Source organism: Momordica charantia (assembly GCF_013281855.1).
Source record: "Momordica charantia cultivar OHB3-1 chromosome 8 unlocalized genomic scaffold, Mcharantia_2.0 BLBB01000008.1, whole genome shotgun sequence".
Taxonomy (NCBI): Eukaryota; Viridiplantae; Streptophyta; class Magnoliopsida; order Cucurbitales; family Cucurbitaceae; genus Momordica; species Momordica charantia.
In genome coordinates, this window is record NW_028275166.1 from 275,466 (window position 1) to 288,553 (window position 13,088).

General features: G+C 39.2%; 1 protein-coding gene and 1 long non-coding RNA gene across 4 annotated transcripts; one reads left to right on the top strand and one right to left on the bottom strand.

Moving 5' to 3' along the window:
- Positions 1-11: 11 nt before the first annotated feature.
- LOC111004873 (protein DETOXIFICATION 29) lies at positions 12-3,396 on the top strand. Of its 3 annotated transcripts, XM_088127053.1 has the most exons (8): positions 12-157; positions 317-1,141; positions 1,234-1,320; positions 2,068-2,124; positions 2,214-2,458; positions 2,550-2,668; positions 2,740-2,826; positions 2,918-3,396. In XM_088127053.1, the coding sequence occupies exons 2-8, from the start codon at positions 597-599 to the stop codon at positions 2,993-2,995; spliced, it is 1,218 nt and encodes a 405-aa protein (XP_087983179.1). In that variant the 5' UTR covers positions 12-157; positions 317-596; the 3' UTR covers positions 2,996-3,396. The 3 variants fall into 3 exon arrangements, with proteins under 3 accessions (XP_087983179.1, XP_087983178.1, XP_022131802.1); XM_088127052.1 differs by having other exon boundaries at positions 92-1,141; XM_022276110.2 differs by having other exon boundaries at positions 96-1,141; positions 2,220-2,458.
- Positions 3,397-3,475: 79 nt separating this feature from the next.
- On the bottom strand, positions 3,476-4,855 carry LOC111004875 (uncharacterized). Its single transcript, XR_002600663.2, has 2 exons — positions 4,203-4,855; positions 3,476-4,023 (listed from the first exon to the last, which is right to left on the bottom strand). It is a non-coding gene; the product is annotated as an uncharacterized LOC111004875 (long non-coding RNA).
- Positions 4,856-13,088: the final 8,233 nt, after the last annotated feature.

Consider the following 13,088-nt stretch of genomic DNA (forward strand, 5'->3'; position numbering starts at 1 on the left):
TTTGAAAACTGAGAGAACTTTTACACTATACAATACATACATATGTATATAGCTATTATTTTGATGAGCAAAAAAATGAAAAAAAGAAGGGAGCATCTGGCAGTTGGGCAAATGTCAAGAAAGGAAGGGCGCGGCATTGCCAATCTGGACCTTTGCGGTACAGTACTCGCTCCTTATCTGCGTTTTAGCTTAATTCATTCAAACCAATCCCACAAGCCACAACACAACATCTCTCTCTCATCTTCATCTTCATCTTCATCTTCATGGATGAGGCCAACGCTAACGCAACGCAACCACTTCTCACCTCCATCCACAGAGACAGAGACAGAGAGGAGAATGAAATCCAAACCCCATACGGAAACCTTGAACAACAACTGGACGACATCCCTCCCATCAACAACCTCCGCGACTTCTCCAGGGAGTTTGCCCAGGAATTGAAGAAGCTGTGGTACCTGGCCGGGCCCGCCATCTTCACCTCCGTATGCCAGTACTCCCTCGGGGCCGTCACCCAGGTCTTCGCTGGCCACGTCTCCACTCTCGCCCTCGCTGCCGTCTCCGTCGAGAACTCCGTTATCGCCGGGTTCGCCTTCGGCGTCATGCTTGGCATGGGAAGTGCCCTGGAGACGCTGTGCGGCCAAGCGTACGGGGCCGGGAAGCCCGAGATGCTAGGAGTTTACATGCAAAGGTCGTGGGTCATCCTCACGGCCACGGCTCTCGTACTGAGCCCTCTCTACGTGTTTGCGGAGGCGTGGCTGAAAGTGATTGGGCAGACGAGGGAAATCTCGGAGGCGGCCGGAGTTTTGTCCATCTGGATGATCCCCCAGCTGTTTGCGTACGCCTTCAACTTTCCCATCGCCAAGTTTCTACAGTCGCAGAGCAAGATGGTGGCGATGGCCGTCATCTCAGCGGTGGCGTTGGTCCTCCACGCGCTCTTCAGCTGGATCTTCATCCTGAAGTGGGGGTGGGGCCTGCCTGGGGCCGCGCTCGTGCTCAACTCCTCCTGGTGGTTCATAGTCGGGGCGCAGTTGGTTTACATATTTAGTGGAAGCTGCGGTGAGGCTTGGTCCGGATTCTCCTGGACCGCGTTTCACAACCTTTGGAATTTCGTCTCCTTGTCTTTGGCTTCCGCGGTGATGCTGTGGTGAGTGACTGTGACTTGATCATGTGTGAGAAGCTTAATTAATTAATAATTAATAATTAATAATTAATGATGGTTGGGTTTGGTTGGTGCAGCTTGGAGATGTGGTACTACATGGCTCTAGTACTTTTCGCCGGATATTTGAACAACGCGGAGCTCTCCGTTGACGCCTTGTCCATATGGTTACTCTTTCCTTTACTCTCTATATTTATTTAACTCATTCCTGCCACTGCCTCTAAACAACTTCATTCATCGCAATCACATTCAATATAAAAGTAGCACTATAAATTAATTCAATTGGGTTTTCAAATATATGTATCAATTATTTCCTTTGGTGGAACTGCAACTCTAAACAAAAATTTAGTATTTCGATTGCATCAACCGCCTTTTATTTATTATTTCCCCCCTTTTTCTTCTTCGGCTTAAATTACTTAAATCATCATCCTCTCATCTCTTCAATATTTCTTTTCTTTAGATTTCTTTAAAGTTATTTGAATCTTTTTTAACACTTTTTTTTTTTAATAAAGTTATCCAAAGGCTCAAAAAGCTATACTAGATATACTTTGAATTAATAAAATTTTCAAAAGTAGATGTAAGAAAAGCGTTTTGTTTATAAATCATCTTTTTGAAAAGTCACCCAAACACAATGTTGGGGTCTTCTAAGGCGGAGTGGCCCATCGCTTGTGCGATGTTCAATCTGATTTTGTGGATTAAAAGAGTAGCTGGCCACCAATCACGTCTTTAGGTTCTCAACATGCAACGAATGAAATGAAAGATTTAACCACTTCAATTAGAAAAACAGCAAGCAAGCAAGCATTTAAAAGTTTTCACTATTCATTAATTAATGAGCTGCTTTTAATTAATCAATCAAATTATGATTTGAAAGGGAGGTTCTTTTCTTTTTTAATTTTCCCTTAATGTTATTGCAGCGTCAACATAGTTGGATGGACAGTAATGGTGGCGCTTGGAATGAATGCAGCCGTCAGGTTAATCCGGAAACAGTTATTTATTAGAAGAAAAAAAAAGAACATAAAATGAATGAAATCGAGTATGCGAACTAAAGTAAAGTAAATAGCTGCAGCGTGAGAGTATCGAATGAACTAGGGGCGGCTCATCCGAGAACGGCCAAGTTTTCGTTGGCAGTGGCAGTCATAACTTCGTGTCTGATCGGTCTCTTGCTCTCTTTGGTTTTCATCATTGAAAGAAACAACTATCCGTATTTGTTCACAAACGACAGTGCAGTTCAGAAGCTTGTGAAGCAGCTAACTCCCATTCTGTCTCTCTGTGTTCTCATCAACAATGTTCAACCAGTTCTCTCAGGTGAAACCTATCTCTCTGTCTAACAAGGGTTTACGTTTTGATTTGGGATGGTGAAAATGAAACGTTGATTCATATAATAAAAACTAAAAAGGGGTGGCCATTGGAGCTGGATGGCAAGCTGCTGTAGCTTATGTCAATGTTGGGTGCTACTATGTGCTTGGCGTTCCACTGGGCCTTCTCATGGGTTTGAAGCTGCAACTCGGTGTTACTGTAAGTCTCTCATCTATCTCATTCTGACCCTTACAATCTTAGAAAGCTTATACTGAGATCTAAATCTACAGGGAATTTGGTATGGAATGCTTTCCGGAACCATCGTGCAAACTTGTGTCTTGTTTTTGATGGTTTACAGGACCAACTGGAACAGAGAGGTCCATTTTCTTTCTTTTGGTTTTTTATGGACAAAACCAAAGGCTTCGCTTTCTTTTAAACTCTAAATGTGCAATACTTACATATATGCAGGCTTCTGCTGCTGAAGATAGAATAAGGAAATGGGGAGGCATCTCTGATTCGTATGGAAACGACCACAGAGAGAAGTAGATGCAAACATGCCAAAGCACTATACACAATCTATCTATCTATTAGTGCGATGAGCAGGAATTTCAGTCAGGCAGAGAGAACTCGGCCAGGCTATTGCTTCTTGGGATTTATGGTCAGAAGAAACTTCCATTCGAGATTAAATTTTGAATAGTTTTAGTCTCGAGGAGTTCACCAATCTCCCTCTCCTCACACCATGGTTTGGTTTCTGAAGTTTTACTTCAGACCTCAGGCCTCAAGGTGTCATTAGGGCTCTTGGATAGAATTTCCCTACGAAAAAGTGTGTGAATTTTTTAAATGGACCCTTCCTTGTCTGGGGAATCCTACTTGAGATAAAGTTAAGAGAAACCCCCATTATCATGATTACGTAGAAAAAAAATCGACTTTGGTTGCTGAGTTGCAAATGATTTAGTGTGAACTGACAAACATGATAAGTGCTGAAAACCACTAGACAATCACTGGAGAAGGAGTTAGAAAAAGGAGTCAACAAAATGAAGGGCAACTATCACTGTGGGTAAGGAGTGAAGCATCTAACAAGAAGTAGAAAACAAATCTCTATCTGTGTCGCTTTTATATACCTAAATGATCTGTTTGGAATCCTTTGAATAACTTATTTTGCTTCCTCAAACTACCCAGCTTGGCCTAGCAGGTGGAGTATATATACACCCATGATGTCCAGATTTTAGGGTGAATTGTTACAGGTAGCCAAAACGGCTACGGCTTGATTCCAGGCCTTTGCACATCTCCATAAGGATTGAGGAGCTTGAGAGTTCACTTCTCCATTCTTGAAATCATTGCGTTCCAACAAACAGTCCTCTTTGAGGCATTTCGTCGAACACATGCTGGGCTGGGTTGGTAGGTTCCAAATGTCACCATCTGGTACTCTACTTGAAACGGTGGATCGATTGGACATCTTGTGTGCCATTATTAATGTAAAAGGAAGCCATAAAATCCATTGTCTGTCTTCTCCCTCCTTTATTTTATGTATCATTCCACCCAAAGATTTTATCTTCGGTAAGAGTTTATCCAAACTTTATTAGCTCGTTCATATATCGCCAATAAAATCATTCATCCAACAAACGTATCACAGATCGGGGACGAACGATCAGTAAGGAAAAAACGAGAATCGTATTAGAGAAAACAGGCATCAAAATGTTAAAGACATCGGAAATATGGTTAAGCAACAGAAGATGAAAAGAGCGAAAAATACCGAATCGAAGCAGTGAGTAGCATCCTTAATCTTCTTCTCAGCGATGTTGGAAACAAGCTTAGCCTTCACGACAATAGGCTGTTTCTCCGGCGCCCAATTGCGTGACATGGAGCAAGGGGACCAGAGCTTGTGGACATTGAGAATGGAGCTTGGGGAAATAGAGCATACCAACTCTTCTTCCGGTTCCAGCTATTGTGGATGGGGGTAATTTTGGAATTTACATCGATGATGACCCACATAATTTCAATGTTGTATGCGGTCCAGTGAATAAAGGCCTCGAGAAAGTTGGAGCACAATCCAATCCAAACTACTTTGGGCTTCCAGTTTAAACTTTAAACTTTAAACTGCTTTTGGATGACATTTAGAACACGAATTTTTGGAAGCTTTTATTTGAATAAAAGAAGTCCCCTAGATATTATTCTACCAAAAATGATTGGAAGATATGTAAACAACGTAGGATCAGGATGCAAGCAAAAAATAATGAATAAATTAAATGAGAAAGTTACAGCCGAAACACACGAAAGGTTGAATTGCGATAAACTTGTACATAAGATAAGAATAAGATGGTAGTATCATACCACATTGGTTTGTTCGTCATAGTTTAGTTTACATAAATGGGGGAGCCTCGTTTTCATCCCCACGCATTGGATTGGATTGATCGAATTTAAAAACAATGCCATACATTTGCATCGAGTTTGTAGTTCCAGACATGCTGAAGAGTTGTGTTCCGTATTTAGGGTCCATCGAGAATGACGAGTCCAAAAGCAAAGAACTGGAATTGGGGGTCAGAAATTCCCACATTGTGGTGAGGGTGGTCCATGCGGGGGGCAAAATCGACAAGTATCCGAACGCAGTACTCGCGGCTAAACTCCTGGAAAACCTTCCTGGCAACTGGCTGGCCCGCCCCGAAGTATTCAAGCACCCACACGAGTCTGTGATATGCCCTGAAGAGTACCTACTTCCTGGCCACAAGTACTACGTAATTCCTCTCTCCACCCTCCGCAAGCTGAAAAGGAAGCACAACAAGATTGGGATTGGGATGAGGAGCCAAGAAGCTAATTCCAATTCCACAGATCAGAGCTGTGAACAATATTCCATTTGCAGGGACGAACAACAATCTTTTTGCTACGCGAGAGATTTTTATGAGAGCAGCACCACCACCACCACCACCACGTGTGTGGATGGACCCAGCAGAGTTTCAAAGAGCAATCGAAGTTTGAAGCCAAAGCCAAAGCCAAAGCCGTGCAGCTCTGTTGTTACCTGGGAGCCTGGCCTTACTTCTATACAAGAGGTTTCTCCATGACCAACTCATCTTCACCTCACAATTCTGCTTCATCTTTCATTCCTTCCCTTCCACAATTCTGACGCAAAAATAAGCTTCTAATCAGCAACATTATATTTTTCCATCTCCCATCCTTACATCTACAACAAACACACAAACCTCCTCTGTACCGCCTTCATGGGCACACCCAATAATATCTTTGTATTTTTTTTACTTCTTCTTCTTTTGAAGACCTCCCATATGAATAATTTTATTTATATGGTAAATAATTGCCAGGATTAGTAATTTCATGAAATGGAATAATGGAAGTTACCATAAAAATCATAAAATACTTTCTTTGATCAACTTATTATTAAGGTATATAATGTATCGTTCTATTCCCTACCCCTCCTCAATGTTGATGTACTGAAAAAAAATTTACCATAAAATACTTTATAAATATTACTAAGATAATCGGAATGCATTTACATGATAGCTTATTGTTTTTTTTAAAAAAAAAAAACCCTTGATTTTACGTTTCTCTTTTTTAGCTTTCAAATGGTTAATGGTGGTGATCATCATGATTTAAGTATTTTCCTTTTATCTAATTTCATCTTTGTTCTATTCCTCGCGCTAATATTTTATATATAAATATAATTGTGAAAGTTATGACACCAAATGATCAACTGTGAACCATACATAAATTAATTAGCTTGTGTTACTTGTATCACACTAGAAAACAAAGAGTTGTACATACCTGTATTGAGAAAATCTCTCGTATTGATCTTCTTCCAAATTGATAGACTTCCAACCCTACTTGTACAGTGGACATAAGCTCATTGCCGAACCTCTAAACCTTGTGTGCTTCTCATTTGTCTTCTCTTATTTTCGTTCTCTCCTGGACACTATATGATAAGAATCATGGTGTTCCGCACGTCTCCACTGGACCTATTACACGAGCCAAGGCTAAGAAGCTTCAACAAGCATTCCTTATTCACGTACAAAATTGGATAGGCTCAGTTCAACCTTTATTTCAGATACTGCAAAATAATCCAAGAGAGGACGATGTTGTGAAGGTCAACGTTTGCAAGATTGACGTTGTGCCAACATTTTAAAGATTCAATTGTTGTTTCTAAGTCATCAAATTTTGCTTGTAATTTTTGAGTTTTTGGTCTTCCAAATTATGGTTTCAACTTTAAAGTTCAATTCTGAGAGGTTATTAAGTAGACCAATTGTGGTCATTACTACTTATGGGTTTTATTTTGGGAAGTGAAGGGTTGGGGGTTTCAGTCATATAATGGCTATAAAAAGCCACATCCAAGCTATGTAAAAGGTAGATTTTAGCTGAATGAAATTTGATCTCTCAAGAGACATTTTCTTTAGAAATCCCATTGCCATTTTTAAGGTTTCTTGCAATTCTTGTGATAGATTGCATTTTGAGCCATTCAATCCAGCCTTGATCAAGTTTGATTGTGGAACGACTCATTCTAGAACAAGATCTCAATTCTTGCTTCTAGATCTTTGATCATAGAGGTAATCAATTTCTAGCCTTTCTCTTGGTTGATTCTAACTTGTTTAAGGAGGTGTTAATTTCTTTGATTCAAGGGTTCTTGCTCAACAAAAGCTTGGATCATTGGGCTGAGAATTAGGATTGCCTTATCATTTGGTATCAGAGCATAGGTTGCATCTTTGTTGTCTACTCTAGAATTGATTCTATCTTTCATTTCAATTGTTCAGTGTTGATTTCTTGAAAAAAAAAATCCAGAAGTTGTTCAAGTAGTGTTCTTGAGTTGTCATTCATATTTCTCTTTAATCCGTTTCAAATTGCACGAAACTTTGTTGTTCATTGATAGTTATAATCAAATGTTGTTGTGACTGTCCAAATTCGTAACTGCAGCATTTAATGATTGTAATGCCTATTGAAACTCCTTGATAACGTTCGAATTTAATTGTTTCTTCTGAAGTGAAACGTTAGATCTGAATGTTACCTTTCAAAGTTAAGAAGACCATTTAGTCAAAATCATAAAGTAATATATTCGTTTTTGGAATTCCGTCTCTGTGTGCAATTTTAACGGAAAAATCCTTCTTTGCTTCTATACTTTATTCTTTTCAGAATTGAAGGAATTTGTCATTCAAATTTATTCTCTTTGCTTCATAAAGACTAATTCCATCATATTTAGGGCTGTCTCTTTTTTGTGTGGCACATATCTCTGAATTTCGTAGAACGCATCCTATCGTTGTTTTCTTTGTTCTAGTTGAGATTTCATAATTATCTTGTCTTGGCTGTTTTGTAATGTTCACTATTACAAGAATTGCTTGGACCACAAGTTAGCCTACCCAATATCAACATTTAGTCACTTTCCCAAATAGCCTACCTTTGTGTGTGATAGACACGAGTGTTCCGAGTGAAAATCAGTGAGTTGAGTGTGTGAGGTCCTAAACATATTTAACTACTGTTTGTAACGTCATGAATCCAGATGGGGGAAATGGAGCGGATATTAGTGAAGCTAGGTGGAGAGAAGCACAAACCGGGGCCATTACTCGTTTAAACCAAGTAATTAGTACCTTGGCAGACCGGATGGAGCGAATTGAAGTAGCTTTAGGAAATCATCAAGGAAGGGAAGTTAATGAAGGAGTTGAAAATGAAGAAGAAGATGACAATGTAACCCTTTTAGCCGGGCACAATCCGAGGGGAGTAAGAGGTGCAGGCCGGGGGAGAGGAAGGGGAAGAAGAGTGGGAAGAGAAATGTTACCACTAAGAAGGGTTGATAGGGAGTACCAATATGAAAGGAAAGAGAGAGGGGCCGGGGGAGTGAAGCTTAAAATTCCATCCTTTCATGGGAGATCAGATCCAGAGGAGTATTTGCAATATGAAAGCAAAATCGAGCATGTATTTGATTGCAACAATTTTAGTGAGGAAAGAAAGTTGAAACTTGCAGTGGCTGAATTTTGTGATTATGCCAATATTTGGTGGACATCTTTAAAATCAGAATGGATGAGAAACTATGAAGAACCAATTGAAACTTGGGAGGAATTAAAGGCCTTAATGAGGAAGAGGTACATTCCTAAGCATTATTCTCGAGAACTCAAGCAAAAACTCTATGCGTTGCAACAAGGATCCAAAAGTGTGGAAGACTATTACAAAGAAATGGAGGCCCTTATGAATAGAGCTGGAATTGATGAAGATGCGGAGGATACAATGGCTAGGTTCCTTGGCGGGTTGAATCGACCGTTGGCTCATCAAGTGGATAGACAAACTTATTTTGATATGAAAGAGTTGTTACACCTTGCTGTCAAAATTGAAGGCCAATTAGCATGGGAGAAGGAGAACTCCAAGAGGTATACTTCTTCTAAGTCAACTTCTTTTTCTACTAATACTTGGAAAAAGAATGCAGATTTCAAACCTAGAGGAAAGTATGAGCTTGATAAAAAGGACAAGCCTGAGAGCTCCAAGGGCAAGGAAAAAGTGGAGGGATCTAAAGAGGTTCGAGAGAGAAACAGGGACATCAAATGTTGGAAATGTCAAGGGATTGGTCATATTAGCCGTGATTGTCCAAACAAGAGAGTCATGATCATTAAGAATGGAGAAGTTGTTACGGATGGTGAAGAAAGTGACCAAGATGAGCTAATTGAAGAAAAGCTCCAGGAGGATGAGGAGGAATTGGAAGATGGGAGTCATTTGGCACTTGTTACAAGGAGACTTCTTAACACTCAAGTTAAGGGGGATGATGTTAATGACCAAAGAGACAACTTATTCCACACACGGTGTTTAGTTAATGGGACTCCTTGTAGTCTTGTTATCGACAGTGGAAGTTGCACCAATGTAGTAAGTACATTCTTGATCAAAAGGCTGCAAATTCCAACTCAACACCATCCTAAACCTTACAAGCTTCAGTGGCTCAACGATAGTGGAACAATGAAGGTTGTTTCTCAAGCTTTAATTTCTTTTACCTTAGGAAAGTCTACAGATGAGATTTTATGTGATGTATTACCTATGCATGCCGGTGACATCTTGCTTGGCCGACCTTGGCAATTTGATAGGAAGGTCATCTATGATGGTTATTTGAATAGGTACTCTTTTACAAAAGATGGTAAAAAAACAACTCTTGTACCTTTGCGTTCGGAAGATGTATTTGCTGATCAATTAAAGTTGGAGAAGAAAAGAAAAGAGTTTGAAGAAAAAGAATTGAAAGAAAAGAATGAGATGGGTGAAAAAATAGAGGAAAATGAGAGAGAAAGAAAAAGTGGAGAAAAGAGCGAAAAAAGAGATGAAATTGATAGAAAAGAAAAGAAAGTCAGTTGTTTGGCTAAAGTGGGAGAGGTGAGAAGAGCAATGTTTTCCCAAAAGCCCATATTTGTACTTATGTACAAAGAAGGGTATTTGGCTTCTAACGATAACCTTTTGCCTTTGTCGAGTTTGTTTCAACCTCTTTTGCAGGAATTTGAGGACGTGTTCCAAGAAGATATACCTAAAGGGTTACCTCCAATTAGAGGTATTGAACATCAAATAGACTTCATACCGGGGGCTACCATTCCAAATAGGCCAGCTTATAGAGCAAATCCAACTGAGACAAAGGAAATTCAAAGGCAAGTGGAGGAGCTCATGGAGAAAGGCTATATTCGCGAAAGTTTGAGTCCATGTTCTGTACCGGTCATATTGGTGCCAAAGAAGGATGGAACTTGGCGCATGTGTGTGGACTGCAGAGCCATCAGTAAAATCACTGTAAAGTATCGTCATCCTATTCCTAGGCTAGATGATATGCTTGATGAATTGCATGGTTCTTGTCTATTTACAAAGATTGATTTGAAATCTGGATATCATCAAATTAGGATGCATGTAGGAGATGAATGGAAAACAGCTTTCAAAACTAAATTTGGATTGTACGAATGGCTTGTTATGCCTTTTGGGTTAACTAATGCTCCTAGTACATTTATGCGCTTAATGAATCATGTTTTGAGAGAATACTTGGGGAAGTCTGTTGTTGTGTATTTTGATGATATTTTGATTTATTCAAAGAATTTGCTTGAGCATGTAGAGCATGTTAGATCCGTTTTGATTACACTTAGAAAAGAGAGGCTTTATGCTAATTTTAATAAGTGTTGCTTTTGCATGGAAAAGGTTAACTTTCTTGGCTTCATAGTTGGTAAAAATGGAGTTGAAGTTGATGAAGAGAAAGTTAAGGCAATTAGGGATTGGCCAACACCAAAAAAAGTCAGTGAGGTTCGGAGTTTTCATGGTCTAGCTAGCTTCTATAGAAGGTTTATAAAGGACTTTAGTACGTTGCACCATTGAATGACTTAGTGAAAAAGAATGTTGTTTTTGAATGGGGGGAAATGCAAGAGAGAGCTTTCAATGAACTTAAGGGAAAATTAACCAATGCACCATTACTTGTCTTGCCTAACTTTGATAAAACTTTTGAAATCGAGTGTGATGCAAGTGGTTTGGGCATAGGTGCTGTTTTGATGCAAGATGGAAAGCCCTTAATGTATTTTAGTGAAAAACTAAATGGGGCTTCGTTGAACTATCCTACCTATGATAAAGAATTGTTTGCTTTAGTTCGTACATTGCAAGTATGGCAACACTACCTGTGGCCGAGAGAATTTGTGATCCACACCGATCATGAAAGCTTGAAGCATCTTAAAGGTCAAAGCAAGATAAATCGTAGGCATGCAAAGTGGGTAGAGTTTATTGAAACATTCCCCTATGTTATCAAATATAAGCAAGGTAAGAACAATGTGGTTGTTGATGCATTATCAAGAAGGTACAATCTCTTTACTTCTCTTAGTGCAAAAATTCTTGGATTTGAGCATATGAAGGAGTTATATAGAGATGACCATGACTTTGGAACTATTTATGCATCTTGTCTTGGTGGGAAAGCTGTGGATGATTATTATGTGTTTCATGACCTTTTGTTTAAAAAAAGTAAGCTTTGTGTTCCTAAATGTTCTATAAGAGATTTTCTTGTGAAAGAAGCCCATGGGGTGGATTGATGGGACATTTTGGGATTCATAAAAGTTATGATATGTTGCATGAACACTTCTTTTGGCCTAAGATGAAACATGATGTGCATAAGGTTTGTAGACAATGTTTTAAATGTAAATCGGCTAAGTCTAGATCACAACCAAATGGTTTGTATACTCCCTTGAATGTACCTAATGAACCTTGGACTAATATATCTATGGATTTCGTTCTTGGTTTGCCTCGAACTAAAAAGGGTAGAGATAGTATTTTTGTTGTGGTGGATAGATTTAGTAAAATGGCTCACTTCATAGCATGTAACAAGACAGATGATGCAAAGCATGTGCCTGATTTATTCTTTAGGGAGGTGGTAAGGTTGAATGGCATTCCTAGAACTATTGTTAGTGATAGGGATGTTAAATTTTTAAGCCACTTTTGGAAGGTGTTGTGGGGTAAGTTGGGTACTAAATTGTTGTTCTCAACTACATGTCATCCTCAAACTGATGGCCAAACCGAGGTGGTTAATAGAACATTGGGAGCATTACTTAGGACTATTATTTCTAAGAATATTAACTCTTACGAAGAAAGTTTGCCATTTGTAGAGTTTGCATATAACAGGGCAATTCATAGTACCACACATTGTTCTCCTTTTGAGGTTGTTTATGGATTCAATCCACTTACACCTCTTGATTTGCTTCCTATTCCATCTAATGAATTTGTGAGTGATGCAGCCACAAGTAAGGCCGATTTGATCAAAACCTTACACAAAGAGGTCAAGGAGAGGATTGAAAAACAAAATTCAAAAGTTGCTTCACGTATTAACAAAGGACGGAAAGAACTGATTTTTCAACCGGGTGATTGGGTTTGGATACATTTTCGCACGGAGCGCTTTCCCTCGAAACGGAAGACAAAGTTACATCCACGAGGGGCTGGTCCTTATCAAGTTCTTGAAAGAATTAACAATAATGCATACAAGATTGATCTTTCAGGTGACTTTTCAGTAAGTTCTACTTTCAATGTTGCTGATTTGAGTCCTTTTGATGTAGGTGATGACTTATCTGATTCGAGGACGAATCCTGTTGAAGAGGGGGAAGATGATAAGAATCATGGTGTTCCGCACGTCTCCACTGGACCTATTACACGAGCCAAGGCTAAGAAGCTTCAACAAGCATTCCTTATTCACGTACAAAATTGGATAGGCTCAGTTCAACCTTTATTTCAGATGCTGCAAAATAATCCAAGAGAGGACGATGTTGTGAAGGTCAACGTTTGCAAGATTGACGTTGTGCCAACATTTTAAAGATTCAATTGTTGTTTCTAAGTCATCAAATTTTGCTTGTAATTTTTGAGTTTTTGGTCTTCCAAATTATGGTTTCAACTTTAAAGTTCAATTCTGAGAGGTTATTAAGTAGACCAATTGTGGTCATTACTACTTATGGGTTTTATTTTGGGAAGTGAAGTGTTGGGGGTTTCAGTCATATAATGGCTATAAAAAGCCCCATCCAAGCTATGTAAAAGGTAGATTTTAGCTGAATGAAATTTGATCTCTCAAGAGATATTTTCTTTAGAAATCTCATTGTCATTTCTAAGGTTTCTTGCAATTCTTGTGATAGATTGCATTTTGAGCCATTCAATCCAGCCTTGATCAAGTTTGATTGTGGAATGA

Excerpts from the sequence above, each read along its gene's own strand:
- LOC111004873 (XM_088127052.1), top strand. The coding sequence starts at position 264 with ATGGATGAGGCCAACGCTAACGCAACGCAACCACTTCTCACCTCCATC. Across the intron at positions 1,142-1,233 it reads GCTTCCGCGGTGATGCTGTG|CTTGGAGATGTGGTACTACA; the intron begins GTGAGTGACTGT and ends TGGTTGGTGCAG. Across the intron at positions 2,125-2,213 it reads GGAATGAATGCAGCCGTCAG|CTGCAGCGTGAGAGTATCGA; the intron begins GTTAATCCGGAA and ends TAAAGTAAATAG.